The 17,263-nt window shown below is 34.1% G+C and overlaps 2 protein-coding genes across 2 annotated transcripts; one reads left to right on the top strand and one right to left on the bottom strand.

The window, feature by feature from the left end:
* The first annotated feature begins 63 nt into the window (after positions 1–63).
* Positions 64–7,768, top strand: LOC147066164 (glutathione S-transferase D7-like). The gene is made up of 3 exons (XM_085955841.1): positions 64–461; positions 578–745; positions 7,471–7,768. Exons 1-3 carry the CDS (start codon positions 117–119, stop codon positions 7,618–7,620), a joined length of 663 nt encoding a protein of 220 aa, XP_085811967.1. The 5' UTR covers positions 64–116; the 3' UTR covers positions 7,621–7,768.
* A 2,908-nt stretch (positions 7,769–10,676) lies between these two features.
* LOC147066163 (dnaJ homolog subfamily A member 2-like) lies at positions 10,677–14,714 on the bottom strand. Its single transcript, XM_085956084.1, has 2 exons — positions 14,557–14,714; positions 10,677–13,078 (listed from the first exon to the last, which is right to left on the bottom strand). The coding sequence occupies exons 1-2, from the start codon at positions 14,623–14,625 to the stop codon at positions 11,915–11,917; spliced, it is 1,233 nt and encodes a 410-aa protein (XP_085812210.1). The 5' UTR covers positions 14,626–14,714; the 3' UTR covers positions 10,677–11,914.
* Between the last annotated feature and the right edge of the window lie 2,549 nt (positions 14,715–17,263).

The raw sequence follows: 17,263 nt of genomic DNA, 5'->3' as shown, positions 1-17,263 counted from the left end.
TTGAACGGAAACCCTAGCCCAAAAGTTTCATAGACAATAGTGTGTTTGAACTTTGACAGCTCCATACAATATAGTTGTGTTCAACTTATAGACCGTTGTCAATTTCATTTTAAAGAATGTCGCCTGTATTATATCATTTCGCTCCCAGTGCGCCGTCTCGAAGTGCCTTGTTAACTGCAAGGGCCCTAGGCCTAGACATAGAAGTGAAAATAGTTGACCTATTTGCAAAGGAGCAACTCAAAGAAAACTTTACTAAGATCAATCCGCAACATTGCGTTCCGACCCTCGATGACACTGGCTTTGTACTATGGGAGAGTCGCGCAATTGCTGCATACTTGGTGACTAAGTATGGTAAGGATGACACTCTTTACCCTGCAAATGACGCCAAGAAACGAGCTACCGTTGATAGTCTGCTATATTTTGATGCAGGTACAATGTATCCAAGAATAAGAGCAATTTGCGTGAGTAGAATTTTCTATAGCCATATTTAATTATATACCAAGTACGTAGTTATATAAATATATAAGCGTAGTTATATATAAGCAATACGTGTATATTATCCTTTTGTTCATTTCAGTTTCCTGTGTTATTCCTGGGAGAAAAAACAATTGCTGCTGATAAAAAAGAGAAATTGAATGAAGCTTTAGGCTTTTTGGAAACATTCCTTCAAGTAAATAAATGGTTAGCAGGGGATAATTTTACAATCGCCGACATTGCCAACGTTGCATCAGTATCCAGCATTTTGGTATAAATTATTGTAGAACTATGTCTTTCAAATAATTAATTGAAATATTAAAAAGGTTTTCTGCAACATCTTAATATGGTACCTACTTAAATATTCAATCAAATTTATGCATACCTACTAATGAAATGTTGTTACACATCTTCAATGGCGGCTCTAGCATTTTTCAGATGGTGGGCTCACATGTTACAAACTGGTACATATTCCATAGTATCAAACAATTTTGTTGTTCCCGTATTATAAAGAAATACATTTCTATATTAAACCAATACATTCAAACACACTGAATTAAATAAAAGTAAATAAAGGAACAAAGTTTTAAAAAGTGTAAAACTTTTTTATAAGTATGCTTATTGTAATTGGATAAGAATAATTAATCGAATTAGAAAAACGTAATATTTTGGTCACCGTGTTGGTATATTATGGACTTCCAATTGTAAAATCTCAAGTTTAACTTCAAATTAATATTTAGAACCACAAATTGAAAATAAATAGAATCAGACAACAGCACTTGAATTGGACAATTTTACGTTTGTTCGTTCGTAATTTTCAGAAAATATTAAAATATTTATTAAGTACATATCTAATTTCATGTATATTATATTATGCAAATTAGTGATTTAGATTTGTTTGTTATTTACCTATATAGGATGGTAAAATGACAAAAACAGTTTTTAAACTTTGGCATGAAAATATTGACAGTACTGCAGGCGATAAACGGGGCACTATGGCACGTAATAAATATATTTTTTTACTGTGAGTCCGACAAGCTTCGTATTAAATTTTTAGAAAAATATAAATGTAAATAAAGTGATTAGGGTAAAGTCGCCTAAAGTCAGCCTTATCCATTAGTCAGCCATATCCACAAATTTTTGCTTATAAATTAGAATGTGTTAATGATATATCCACTGTGTGGTTATTCCTAAACTTTCTGATTGGTTATTCATATACAATATCCATATACAAGCAGAATCATAATCCTACAGTCAGCCTCAGGTCGCAAACCAGTATGCACGTGTCACAGTAAACAACGTTTTTGTTAGGAAGATGCACCACATTTCAGGTGAGATATATTAACTGCTATTATACGAGGGTGGGTCAATAAGTCCTTAGAAAAGCCGACAGGTGGCGCGACTAGTACTGTAAGCGGTTTGTTTTCATGCAGCGGCACTACCGATTCAGTATGCTACGAAGTTTCAATCAGATTGGTCGGGTTGTTGTTATTTATTTTCGTACATTTAAAAAAAAAATTGCTTGTTTACAAAAATGGAGAAAATTGAGTTTAGAGCTGTTATTAAACATTTTAATATAAAAGGGTTAACAGCAAAGGAAATAAAAAATGAGTTGGATTTAGTTCACGGCATATCTGCTCCTTCACTTGCAACTATTTATAACTGGTTAAATGAATTTAAACGTGGTCGTACATCAACAAAGGATGAACCACGCTCAGGACGTCCTGTAGAGGTGACTACACCAGAAATGATCAATAAAATCCACGATATGGTGTTAAGTGACCGAAGATTAAAGTTGAGTGAGATAATTGAGGTTACAGGGATCTCAAAAGGTAGCGTCATTTCTATTTTACATGACAAATTGGGCATGAAAAAAGTTTCTGCAAGATGGATGCCGCGTTTGCTCACAGTCGACAATAAACGCAATAGGATGGTGGCCTCTAAAGCCCTGTTGTCGCTCATGCAACGCAATCCGGATGAATTTTTTCGTCGCTTTGTGACTGTAGATGAAACATGGATACACCACTATACTCCCGAGACGAAAGAACAGTCAAAGCAGTGGATTGCGAAAGGCGAACCATGTCCAAAAAAGGCGAAAACCGTAAAATCAGCTGATAAGGTTATGGCTACTGTATTTTGGGATGCACGTGGAATTATTTTCGTTGACTATTTGGAAAAAGGAAAAACAATAACAGGGGATTATTATGCATTTTTATTGGACCAGCTAAAAAACGAAATTGAAGAAAAACGGCCTCATTTAAACAGGAAAAAATCCTCTTTCATCAGGACAATGCCCGTGTTCACACATGTTTACGATCAATGGCTAAAATTGAAGAATTGAAGTTCGAATTGGTCGACCACCCACCGTATTCGCCAGATTTAGCCCCCAGTGACTTTTTCCTTTTCCCAAACTTAAAAAAATGGCTAAGTGGACAACGTTTTTTTTCAAATGAAGAAGTCATCGATCGGACAAATGCTTATTTTGAGGACCTTCCGAAAACTTATTTTTCTGACGGTTTAAAAAAAATGAGAAACGTCTAACCAAGTGTATTGAGCTCCAAGGAGATTATGATGAGAAATAAAAAAAAAATACAAAAATAAAAACTGTTTTAATGCTTTTTTATAAGGAATTATTGACCCACCCTCGTATCATAATGGATTTTGATGTCTTTTTTAACTTAATTATAGTGTTATTTAGCAAATAAAATGTATTATGGTTTCATTTTTCGCTTATTCCATGAAAACTAAGTGGGCTGACTACTGGGTTGCAAAATTTATGAATGAAGCTAGAAGTCAGCCAGACCTGGCTGACTATTGGGAATATGTATGAAATCGTAATTTTCATTCAAATTTCAGTGGCAACAAATCAATCCTATTGTGATTAATATTAAATAAAAAAATCATCGTTTTATTGAAGTTAAACCAGTAGTCAGCCACAATACAAAGTGTCTGTGGTCGTACGGCTGATTATCGGTTATATTGAGACTATTGCTCAGCCGCTATATAATTTATCGTTATTTACGCTATCTTGGTATTTATGTGATGATTTTTCCTATAACACTTATATTTATTGAATATATTATATTTTAGAACAATACAATGTCCAATTCATCGATATGAGGAGAGCAAACTTACAGTCGCTACGGTCGTAATACGTGAGGGTATGAAGATTCGCGAAGCCAGCAGAAGATATCAAGTTCCACGGGGAACCCTTCAGGATAGGCTTCACGGAAGTGTACCTGAAGGTCCACGAAAGATGGGTCCAGATACTATATTGACGAAAGAAGAAGAAAACGCTATTGTTGAGTGGTGTTTAAACATGGTCAAATATGGATTACCTTTAAAGATACATGACTATTAAATACAGTACGAAACACACTTATAGAAGATGGTATAAATACTCGATTTAAAGACTCACGCCCGGGAAAGAAGTGGTATAAATTATTTTTAAAGTGACATCCAGAAGTGGCTCATAGAACTCCAGAAGATATATCAAAAGGCAGAGCGATAATCACTAAGGAATCCGTTTCAAAACCTACAATAATTATATCTTCAGCAACAGGGGGCTGAAGATAATCTTGATGACCCTAGCCGCATTTTCAATGGCGATGAAACTAGTTTCATTCTTTGTCCTAAAACTGGAAAAGTGATAGCACCAAGAGGGTACAAAAATGTTTACCAAATAATTAAAGGCAAAAAAAGAAGCTGTAACAGTCATTTTATTCATTTCTGCAAATGGTGAGGTTTTGTATCCATGTGTTGTATTTCCCTATGTACGGCCTCCTATAGATGTTATCGATAGCATGTCTGAAGAATGGCTATTGGAGAAATCTGATACAGGGTGAATGAAATCAGACAATTTTTTTTTATTACATGAAAAAGGGTTTTAATAAGTGGTTAGAATAAAAAAAAATAGTGGTCAATAAAAAAACCAGTTCTTGCGTTTGTTGACAGACATAAAAGTCACCTCACTATGCAACTTAGTGAGTATTGTTCAGACAATCAGATAATTTTAAACTCACTACCTCCAAATACAACTCATATAATGCAGCCAGCTGACGCAAGTGTCTTCAAGCCATTAAAATCCGAATGGAAAAACATCGTTTGTGAATGGCAAGCGTTGTCAGAAAACGTAAATTCTATTATAACAAAGCCTACATTTTGTCCACTTTTAAAAAAAGTTTTGACAAAAAAATCCATTGTTAATTCTATCAAAAATGGTTTTTTGAGATGTGGTTTGTATCCTTTTTCTCTTGACGCCCCTGATTATTCAAAATGTGTACAGAACACCTTAGAAACTCTAAATCGGAAAGAAAATGACGAAGGAGATTCGCAAAATTAAGAAAATTTGAAATTAATGCATTTCTATATTGCTAAAAAAATTATATCTCATATAAAACAAAATTTGAGTAGTTCTGGTATTGAAGTTGAAATAGTTTTACGAGAAATCGAGAAAGCCAAGCTAAGTTTTACTCCATCTGACGTCGTCCATGAAAACACCATTCATGGAAATTAAATATTTGACAACAACGTTATAAGTATGTCTATAAATGATAATAATTATTGTGACAATAGCATTATTTCAGATGTGTCATTCATTCCCTCAGATTGATGACAGTAATATTGTCGAACATTTCGGGTTGGATTACATTAATCATAATGATACAATCAACAATATTACATTCATCAATACATTCAACGTAAATGAAAAGGGTATCTTGGTACCAACAAATTTGTCATATTATGTTGGTGCAATTGAAAACGTTGATAACCAAGACATTGATAAACCTGATAATGATCGCAATAACAAAGAAAATGAAAACAAATAAATTCGTGTCATATCAGATGTATTGATCAAACCTCCTCCAACTAGGATGTCTCCTGTCCTGAAAAATAACCTGAAAATCCCTTTGCCTATCAAGAAATCTTCAAAAATAAATCCATCAATAAACATAATTGGTGCTATTTCTTCAAAAGAGTGGCGTGACTTTGAACACAAAAAAGAAGAGGAAAGAACATAAAGAAGAATGAAATTTTAAAAAGAAAATTAGAAAGGTTCAAAATTAAACAAGAAAAATTACAAGCGGCAGAAAAAAAAATGAAGATGGTAAAGAAGAGAAGACTTAACCCATATACAGAGTCCGGAACGAGTTGACAAATCAAGTGTAAAACATGGGAAGAAGACCTTGTAAGTGATACAGACGACAACGATTTGAAGAATGTAGGTTGCGTTATTTGCTAATCTTGGTATCACATGCAATGTACTAAATTCGTAAGCAAGGTTTGCGAAGATATTGAAGAAGAGAGCTTCGTATGTGATCAATGTAATGCATCCAATGACGTGCAGCAGTAATTTTATCGTTTTAAGATCACTGTGTCTTATATTTTACATACACTAAGTTTAGATTATAAACTAATAAGTGGTTTGTGCATTGATTTTACGTTGAGGCTGAGTACGGTGGCCGCGCGGCTTGAGCGTTGGACTATCACGCCGTGGGTCTCAGGTTCGAATCCTGGGTCTGGCAAGTACACATATTGTTTTTCAATTTGTGTGTGAGTCAGGGTATGGACCTAATAGGTTGAGCAAGTGGCTGACATCCATTTCTCGTAAAAAACAAAAATCTGTTAATACAAACTTCTACTCTGTGGAGGCCCATATGATCCTATTAGGATCGGACATGGTAGAAAAAAAAAAAAAAAAAAAATGGTAAATGCAAGGCTGACTTTTAGAGTTTTGTGGCTGAGCTTTGGTAAAATTATCCATTTTTTATAATAAGTTGTATTAAAATTTATGAGTGAAATATTAATAAAATATTGTTTATTTACGTGAAAAATAAAGAATTATATATTAATATAAAAATATATTTTCTTGTCTATTTTTCATTTTTCTGCTGTACTTATTAGAAATTGGAAAATCTGTTAAATTGCTGACTATTGGCGACTTTACCCTACTTTTTAATAATTATTCATGAACCTGAACGCAACATTTAATTTTTACTATACCAGCAGGTCTATTCTATAAACAAGGTTGCTTTCGATCTGCTACGGCAGCTAAATAGGGTAAGAAAGTACCGAATTATTTACACTTATTGTAACAATTACAATAATTTAGTTACAAGTGCTATGTTTTAACAGCACCTCTCTTCTCTGAGATAAATTTTAGACCGAGATAGACAGTTTTGACGGTTAACTTATTGTAATTGTTACAATAAGTGTTAATAATTCTATACTTTCCTACCCTATTTAGCTGCCGTAGTGGACCGAAAGCAGGCTTGTGAATAGAATAGACCCGCAGGGCCAAGTTGCAGTCCATTTCGGAACGCTGAGCTGTAATTAAATAAAATTGATTTTTTTCTGTCATTTTGGGGCTTCTTGGTAAATTTTGAACCGGCTCAATATCTTAAAAATGATCTTGAGGCTATGTTTATTCGTTGTGCCAAAGTTCATGGTTTTATACAAAAGTAGATACTTAATTCGTGAAATTTTCTGAGCTATGCCGGCGGACTAGTGGTCGATTTAGTAGAGGATAGAACATCGGGACTTTGCAAAGAGCTCAGTATCTGAATGGGAATAGCAGCATTCAAACAGGACTCCCACATGTACATTGTTCGAACTAAATACAACTTGTTCCAATACTTGTATTTTGATAGCCATGGCAAGAAACTGTATGCTAAGTTTATTGATAATGATTACTTTTATTGCGATTGTAGGATTGGCTGGAATGAGGAGAAAAGAGAGTGAACTATAGTCTTTTCTCATCCATGGGCTGACACACGGTGCTGCAAGTTGCCGCAGATACTAAGTCAGTTTTTGCATAGACAATGCAATGCACATCTGGCATAACCAAACTGATCTAGTATCTGCATCAACACGGTAACTTGCAGAGCCGTGTGTCTTCAATTTGCTGAGCCATGTGTTTTAGCCTTAAGGTACAATGTTATTATTATTTTTTACAAGAGTTCTCAAGAGTCTCAATTGTGTTTATTAATTTTTTAGGCTGTTGGGTGGAGTCTAAAAGATTTTCCAAATGTTGCTAAATGGGTGACCAACTGTGCGTCAACGATTCCAGGCTACGATGAAAACAAGCAAGGTGCTGAACTTTTTGGAAGCCGCGTTCGCAGCAAGTTGAATCCTGGAGAAATATAATGATGACATTTTATACATATTTAGGTGGATTGATATCGTTACAATGGTTGAGGTTTTATTAAATTTAATGTTAATAATGCTATTTTTTATATTACATTTTTACTGTGATTACAAAATATAACTCTTTCTATATTTTATTATCTTAACCATTTTTTTTTAAATTCTGTATCTGAAACACACATTGAAAAAACATCTGAATTTGATCCAGCCAACGAATGAACACTGGATTTAGAGGCTGGTGGTTTGTCTAATAATATTTCACACTTGGAAAAAATTACTGTAGAATAAATAGGTGCTGAGGGAATTTCTCGTCTTGGAAATATTTGAAAATTTATTTTAAATGCAATGGAAACAACAACGTGGCAGTGCGTGAAGAGCAATACGTATTAAACTATTATTTTTATTTAACGAATAATTCACAAGATATAAGAATGTACAGACGGCAGACGCTTCTTTCTCCTCCGCCCCCCCGTCACCTTCTCAAATTCGTAAAAGGGTGGTATTCAACTATCTCTTGACAAGTTTATAAAGAAAATTCCTGATTGCTAATACACACGCCTCTCTACTATCGATCTACTTTCTAACACATTTTCGGGAACCAATTACGTGCAAAAGTTGAGGGCCGCCTGTAACAATCTTTATTGAATATCAGTGGCGGCCGGTGATCATAAAATTAGGGAGTGCATGCAAAGACATGCATTTTCCTTTTTGTGGTATTGAAAAAAATCGGCAATAGCCTTCAGAGTGGAGGTAGGCTTATGCTTAAATATATAATACATCTTGGGGGGGGGGGGTTGAGAAACGAAACGACGCTCACATTCACCGACAGCATTTATTTATTGTCAAAGTTATAAAGTCCAAGCTTCTAGATATGATAGGTATGATGCAAAAGGCATACAAACTCTTTTCGATTTTTATTGTAATACATTTCATATGTGGCAACGTAGTTTCCACGTTTGACACTCCTAACTTCCATAAATTATAACTGATGCAAGTATTTTAGACAATATGTCATTGGTACAAAGCCGTAAACTCCTCATTTGTGTAGCTCCGATAGGTAGTACGCGGGTTATGGTCGGTTGAAGTTCACATAATGACGCAATTCGGGCATATCTTATACTCCCCTTTCGGTTATTTGCATCCCACATTCTCCGCATATACCTACGCGCTGTATCATTTTGATAAATACTATGGATCGGTGATTTTTCAACGGGATATAGTTACTATCTGTTAAAAAATTGCTAATACTTTGTACACCTCAACTCCAGAATTGCACTCCAAATGGGACTGATTTGAAAGACGTATTCAAAATGAAAAATACTTCGGTAACACGAATATTGTATTTGATAGAATAATTTATATTTCTTTTCTTCAATAATTGACATTGGAAAATTGCTTTGTTCATCTTCTTAAAAAATATTTTATCCTCTTTTACGTTCAAAATAACGCTCATACTCCACATACACTATTGAAATACCTAATATTGTAGAAATTGTTACAATGTAACGCTTTTGTTAAATAACTACTTCTCTTAGAGTAGTATAAGTAGGTACGTAAAAAATTGTAGTATATATATTATATTATGTAAAGGTTATTAATAGTTTATCAATTACTTACTTACAAGTTTACTTTGCTATAGGCATAATAAAATTATTTAATTTTTAAAGGTAAAATAATTATAAAATTGGTATTTGTATGTTGAGATTGCTACACCTAACTTAATGAACACAATATCACTCTAATCGATATTTTGATCGATTCAATATTATATGGCAAACAACGTAGCATTTACCTCATAACGTACGAAATAATAATATAATAATTTGAAATATTACGCGGGAATCTTGTACCGACTTCAAAAGCGTTTGTGAGTTGTTATTATTCGCGCCAGTCAAACACAGCATTGTCGTGAAATGTCGTCTGCGCTCGTAAGCTCAGATTGGGAGGCACAGTGTCCCAAGTGAGGTAAATATTGCACGTTCGGAAATAAAAAAAGATCACAACTGAGCCCACATTATCGGCAGCGTGAAAAAAAAAAATCATCGCCAGGCGGTTCGATTTCTCTCCTGCACAATTAATACTACGAAGGACGTACCTACGCATACATGCAGGCCGCCAGAAATTACGCGCATTTTATGCGTACAGACGGGCGACAAATTAAAGATATTTTACAATAATTAATTCATACAATATGTAGGTATTTGAATACGTACTTATTATTACATAGTTACGTAATAATTTGGGAGATCAGTGCACCTTTGCTCCTATACAAGAGTCGTCCCTGTTGAATATACATAATCAGATAATGTAAAATCTTGACACCGGCTAGGAAATTAAGGTATCTATTATGCAGGTCGCAGTCAAAGCTTTAGTATAATTATAAAAAAATCATAGTCCATTAAAAATTGATTGTACCCTCATTCCATTGATATTGATTTGAGGCATCCACATTTAAAAACGAATATGTCCACGATAATTAAATATTAGTCAGTAAAATATAATAAAATACAAATTATTCAATTAGAAATAAAAAACCAACAATAAGATTGCATGTAAATTATGAAAAACAAATTTAGTAGGAACACAAAGAAAAAGTTCATTTACTGCAGTGCTCAAGTGCTTGATTATGAATGGATGTATTGACCACCTCAATATAACAATTACTATTTTCTATGATTTGTATAATTTGATAAAAATATTATACTTCCATCAGTGTGAGATCGTCCTGAAAAAATAATTTGCACCCAAATCTAAATAACTCAGCCAAAGGTAAAACTTCAGAAAATGCGAATGGGCGTGGTCTGGAGTATATTAACATCTCGGTGGCATGCGTACGCACCATCGAAACGACATCCAACTCGCATTGTGCACAACATGTATTTTTCTGTCTCCACGTGATGAAATTGTTAAAATTATAAATAGTAATTTAATGACCGAGGAATAGTTAAGCAGGTATTCCCGGATACTTTTTCTTTCGATATGACACTCCTAGATAATATGTACCTATAAATTAAAGTGGTCGATGAGGAAACATGTTACAAATTAAAACGTTGTAATCAATGGTGGGTATCAAATTTATTTTATATTTTAGAATACTACAGTTATAAATTTTATTATCTAAGATTCATTCTTACACAGTATTTAGTGACACCATCAAAATACACAAAAACATAATAAAAGTAGGAACGATAAGAAAACATACCAATATTTATTTAGTAGAAAAAATAAGAGACGTATAAAAGGGAAACATTATCTATTAATTACATATTCCTTATAGTATGTTACATACTCACTTCCATTATTTTAAATGAAAATATATCACTACAAGCTTTAGTGGTGTTGAATAGATTTCACACCTTACCCGATCGATCGCTTATCATCATGGAATAATTATTGTGGAAATGCTATTTATACATTGAAGTTAGCTTTTTAAAAATGATCTATATGTGATAATATTATTATAATGTAAGCAATTCCCGTTATAATCACCGTTTCTTAATTTTTAATCAGCCTCTAAATGAGGTTTTGGTTTTTCCCATTGAAAGTAAAAATGATTATTTAGTATACCTATATACAACACAATCCCACTGAAAATTGAAAGTTTTCCGGTATTTGATAGCAGTCATTCGAGGGATATTTTTTAACGTCTCCGACGGATTCTATTCGAACTTAATAAAATAATAGGTACATTATTAATATGAAATTCAATATAAAAACGGTTCTTTGTATTATTTACAAAACTATAACTGAATTATATATAAAGACTCAAATTTTCATGAAATATAACATAAATAAAAAATGAATACAATTGATTTGTAAATTGTATAAATTGCTTGTTTTACAATGATTTACAAATCAATTACACACGGTGAACGAATTGCTCCGAGAGAATGGAATGGTTAAATCCTCATCCACTATTTTAAGATGAACGAATTCAATGGAAAATTTATATTTTATCACCAAATAATTTTTACAATCACCAATTTTCAGTCTGTCACTAATTACTACATCATAATATTGAAATAATTTATATCCAACTTAAATCAATGAAAAAGTGCAACCATGTGGATTATTGGCAACCAAATTATAACTCTAAAATAATCAGTTTGTTCCTAATATATAAAGTGTTTGAAATGTCATAAAAACTATTCCACAAATAGTTAAAATATAAATATTGAGAAATATTTAAAAGAGCTTCCTATAAATTACATATAGAGTTGTGCGTGATCAAAATGGATTTCAATACAAATTTATCAGGAACAATGGTAGTAAAAATAATGTGTTCATATTTGCACTATTGTTGGGCACATTGTAATCCTGGACCACCGTGACCGTAATGTTGCTCCTCGTCCGCGGAGTACGCTTCTCGGCGGTTATTTCTTTCGCTGGGATAGTACTCCGACAGAGTGACCTCTTCTACGCTGTCGTCGATGGGCATCGAGAAGGGTTGACGGGGCGGTAGAAAGGTCTCCAAATGGCCGAGCAACTCTGCAGACTGAAAATTGTTCTCGGGGAAAATGATATCAAATTTAATGTAGAGGTTTCCTTTTTTAAAAGGATTCTTGTACTGCGGCATGCCCTCTCCCGGAATTCCTTTAACGTCTCCCGGTTTGATGACCTGTCCGGGGGAATTTTTGACAAGGAGGTCTCGGCCGTCCAGCTGTTTGACCACGAAACAGAATCCGCACAGAGCTTCGGTCAGCGTGATGCTATGCGTCATTACAAGATCGTCACCGGATCGCTGGAATTTGTCGTGCTTCTTCAGCTGCAGTACTATTATTACGTCGCCCGTTTCCACCTCGGGTTGTTGGTCGCCCTCTCCGCGAAAATAAATCTTCTGATTTTCCTTCATCCCTTTGTCCACGTGAACTTCTAATATCTTTTTCTGACTCATAACTTTTTTGCCTCTGCACGTGCTGCAGCGATCTTTTTCATTGATCGTTTTGCCCTGGCCAGCGCAGTCCCCGCAGCGAGTCTGAATCTGCTGAGTCAGCCCAGGGCCGAACGACCTGTAGCCGACCTTTATACCTCTGCCTTTGCATTCTCTGCAGGTCGTCACACAGCCTGGTTTTCCCCCTCGCCCTTCGCACGGGGGACATATGATATTTTTACCAAGTTCAAGTTTTACAGTCTTTCCCCTATACATGTCTTCCAAGGATACTTTGAGTGGGTGAACGGTGTCCTCTCCGCGTTGCCGTCTCCGCATTCCATGACCGCCCATCCCTCCCATGCCTCCCATTCCGAACCACCGGTCTCCAAACAGATGGGACAGAAGATCATTCGGAACGAAGTCTTCATTGTGCCCGGCTTCTTGCATTCCCTTTAAACCGTGTGAGTCATAAAAGTTGCGTTTGTTGGGATCAGAAATAATTTCATATGCATATGATATTTCCTTGAATTTGTCGCCAGCTTCTGGGTTCTTATCGGGGTGAAATTCTTTAGCCAGTTTCCTGTAATTCTGTAAAACAAAATGATATTATTTACAATTGCACGATGACCAAATTTAGAGGATTACAAAAAGAAGGTAACCGGACGAAACAGAACTGTGACAAAACAGAACAGCAATAAACATAACAATGACAATTATTCAGAACAAGGGAAAAAATAAAACATGTTTTTGTTGTATCTATTTATTAATTAAATACTTCTAAAACTTAGATTTACAAAAGAAAAAATATACCTATATGAATATTTAATTAATATATAGGTATAAACACTGCATGTTGGCCATTTTTATCTTCTTGATTTTGATTTTCCTGTACAACTATTGCCACTCGAATACTAAGGGTCTCATTTTTGTGGGCAAGTGTAGCAATGAAATTGATTGTTACTGAATTACTTAGTTTGGTTCTTTACGCACAAATTGACACCAGAATTGGTCCGATCAGATGAGGCATTCTTTCGCCACAGTGGTCTCAAGCATTGTAAATCGATCAAAATCAGAGGTTTGCGGTGCGGCTCCCCTCGCCGCCTGATGTGGTTAGTGTGATAATATTTTGTGTAACGCATAAAGCCTAAGAACCAATCTATGCAATTAAGTATATTCAGTCATTTATGCATGAATTTCCGTTGTTTCTGTTTACGTATCGATTGGTAAATATTATTGGAAAAAATCGAAGAAAACATGCGTGGCTGTCGTCATTATTGTTTTAATATTATACCTGTAATATATTGTAAAACTTTTTTGCATTTTTTTTCAAAATTAAACATTCGCGTGTCATAGGTTCGCCATCACTGAAATAGTGACAGTGACAACAATGCGTCTCACTTACGCTTTAAGGATGATATTGGCGAGACAGTCAGTACTAGCGTGGTACCAGTAAATCCATGTACGGGTACACACGCTGTAACACTGAGTTGAATCCCGTTTAATCGAGGCTTTACAGCGACTAGCAATGCACAAACTATCTAGGTAGGTATATAATTTGTTTTTTTTTAATGACACTATCAACCCATGTTATTAAGAATATATACAACATAAATAGAGATACAACAATTTCAATATAAAATATTATATTTTTACCCTGTTCTCAATTATTTTCATAGTGTCAGAATCACTAGTTCTGTTTATTGATGGAACCCAAAAAGAAAAACATAAATTTTATTGAATAAAATTAACATCGTAAGCAAAACCATGTTACAACACTGGCACGTACATTCAAAATGTGGGACTTCTAAGCGGACTATCAGTCATTAGTCCAAAAAATGTTATGGGTTCCAAGATATTTTAATATAATAATCTTACAGAAATGACAGTTGGAAACTTATAGAGGCAAGCAGATTCTATTGAATTTTAGGGCTGAAAGAAAATGTTTACACGTCACAGTGACATTTTGCATAATATTACTTGCATCAGCGTTAAATTGTCAGCACAGTGACGAAACGGGATTCGATTGTTCTAGAAATATAATATCGCGATTAATTAATTGTATATACCTTTTTGATTTCGGCATCACTAGCGTTTCGGCTGACACCAAGGAGATCATATAATGTATTATCAGCCATTTTAGGTTTCTAGATTAATTCTGAATGAATAATTGTTTGGCCGTAAAAAAGACAGGCAGGCCCAACGAGGCAAGAAAACGGAGCACTGTGACTGCGCCATAGATAACACCAGTGTTGCCATATTTTGAAAGTGGAATTATAGTACAGTGCCTTCAAAATTATAGTGTTTCGCCAAAAAATATAGTACGCGTTGAGTGACCAATAATTTTCTGCGTTTTCAAAAAATTAAACGTGGGGTAATTAACGTCTTGTTTTTTTAGACAAAATATCCATGAAGGGTAATTAACGTCTTGATTTTTTAGACAAAATTCAAATGTTAAGTCAGTGGTTTCCAAACTTTATGTTACTACGCCTCCATTTAAAAAAATCTAATCTAGGCGCCTCCCCCCTTTATTTCATTAAATAATACAGACACCTTTTTAAATAGTCAACAAAGTACCTACTTACAAATACAAAAATGAAAAAAAATAAACAAGGTTTTACTACTTACATTACATTAATTTTTGACGAATGTATTTGTTTATTAGCACAATCAATTTCAATAGTAGTCAATCTAAATTCATCTTCGTTCATTGACAAATGGATTCTATCATGAACTCCACATGTTGAAGCGGACCCTCCGGGCCAGGATTTTTCAACCACATATTTAAAATATTTTACAGCATCGAAATAAAGTAACGCTGCAGGCGACTTTTTTTACTAATAATAAAATAATGTAAAAAGTGCATTGGCAAACTAACCAAGAACTCTGGCGTAGAAATCATTTAAAAATAATGGAGACATGGCGAACTTTTTTTTTTGTAATTTTGATTTCCTAAGCTCCAATTTTTTATGAATGCCTTCACTTTGTCGTTTTAAATCAGTGAATGCATTAGTGCTCCTTGGATTGATTTGTTCACTCATTTTTTTTTTAATTTCAACCAAATAGACAATTTTAACAACAAAATTATCATTCCTAAACAAATTTGCCCCAAATTTCAACATTATGATTAATTTGACCCTTTTATTTCATTTTTTACGAGATAGCCATTGCGCTTCACAATAGTATAGAAGTGAGGGATTATAAAATCAGTCTCCATATTTGCAGAAAGGTTTGGAAACAACCTTTTATAAGACTGTTTTTTGTGTAGTTTATAACTAGCGGCCGTTTTGTAAACTATTCATTTGAAAACTGCAAACCTGTGGCTACATTAATTGTGTTAAACTTTTCGTGCCTCCCTTTACAACACTCCGCGCCTCGCAGTTTGGAAATCGCTGTGTTAAGTAATTAACGTCACCTTTTTAGACATGGGGATTATTTTTTTTCTGACGGATTATTTTGGCGTTGTTTTTCTTCTATTGGCAACTTTTTTTCTGATTTCTCAAAATTATAGTATTTTGGGCGTACTATACCTGTTTTATATCGTACATAGTACGCAGACGAAAATTATAGTCAAATACTAAATTATAAGTATTATAACACCATAGATAATATACATAAATAGACAATAAAAATTGACAGGCAAATCACTTGAAATCATCGTAAATTATCTATGACTTGAAATGTAATCTTCACTAAAATCATTTAAATACAAAGAGATCCAATCTCTTTGTTTAAATACAATTTTATAGGACATAGGTACCTACCTAGTAGGTAGTTAAAAAGATACAATGTATTTATAAAGTGTTTGGAAAAATCATATTATAAATAGCCAACATTTTTAAATAAAGCCTTCCAAATTTATCTGTACCTATTCTGCCATGTATTATTTTATATAAAACCATCGTTATTTTAAATCTTGATGCACTTTGAGGTGCTTAAGGTGACGCCAGCCCGTCAGGGCGACCCCGGACCCACATTGAGGTACATGATGGGTGCATGTCACGGTGTTTGTCGCATGCTGTCACGGGCTGCCGCTACGGGAAAAAAGTGTGTAATGTCGTTGTACTTGGTGTTTAAAATGTTATCAGACTGATGCTCCCATCCCGTAGCACATTTTGAACCTTTAAACGAACATTGTCAGTTGGCAAAATCGAACGACAATTGAACGTTTTTATCATATTCCACATGCCGACACTTTCGTCTGTCACGTCAAACTGACGTTCTTTTTTGTTTTTAGTAGTTGGCACTATATATTATATTTTCTATGAGAATGTCTAATACTCCCTACTTCAGTTATCGTTTGTCAATTTATGGCTACGGCCGTATGTTGTAGCTTAACCACTGGGAAATTCCAATAGAAATGGCATATTGAAAAAAAATACTAGGTAAGTACCTTATTCTTAGGTCAATAATTATTATAAAACAATCTTTATTCGTAGGATGTTCTATCACATTTGAATGGTCAAAGACATAGGTAGCTTATAATCAGTACTTATCTTTAGAATTATCTTCTAAAAGTAGTAAAATATGACTGTACGTCGGACGTCGGTCTATCTTGTAAAAGTTATAAATCCCAATTCGGTCAAAATTTAAATTTTATTCAATAAGAATATGTACGAATTATTATTCTTGTGCACGATTCTTGCACACATAACACGTTTAATCATACCAAAAATCATTCCGCAAATACCTACCTCCTAAATCATGTCGATACCAATCAGCAATCAACATTTAATTAGATAAATCGTACAAATAATAAAGTAGGTATTATGTCCA

The sequence above is a fragment of the Rhyacophila brunnea genome, unplaced genomic scaffold, assembly GCF_057557595.1.
Source record: "Rhyacophila brunnea isolate RB1 unplaced genomic scaffold, BYU_Rbru_1.0 scaffold_5, whole genome shotgun sequence".
NCBI classification, from domain to species: domain Eukaryota; kingdom Metazoa; phylum Arthropoda; class Insecta; order Trichoptera; family Rhyacophilidae; genus Rhyacophila; species Rhyacophila brunnea.
The sequence above is the reverse complement of the archived record's forward strand: the minus strand, read 5'-3'. Positions and strand labels throughout refer to the sequence as shown.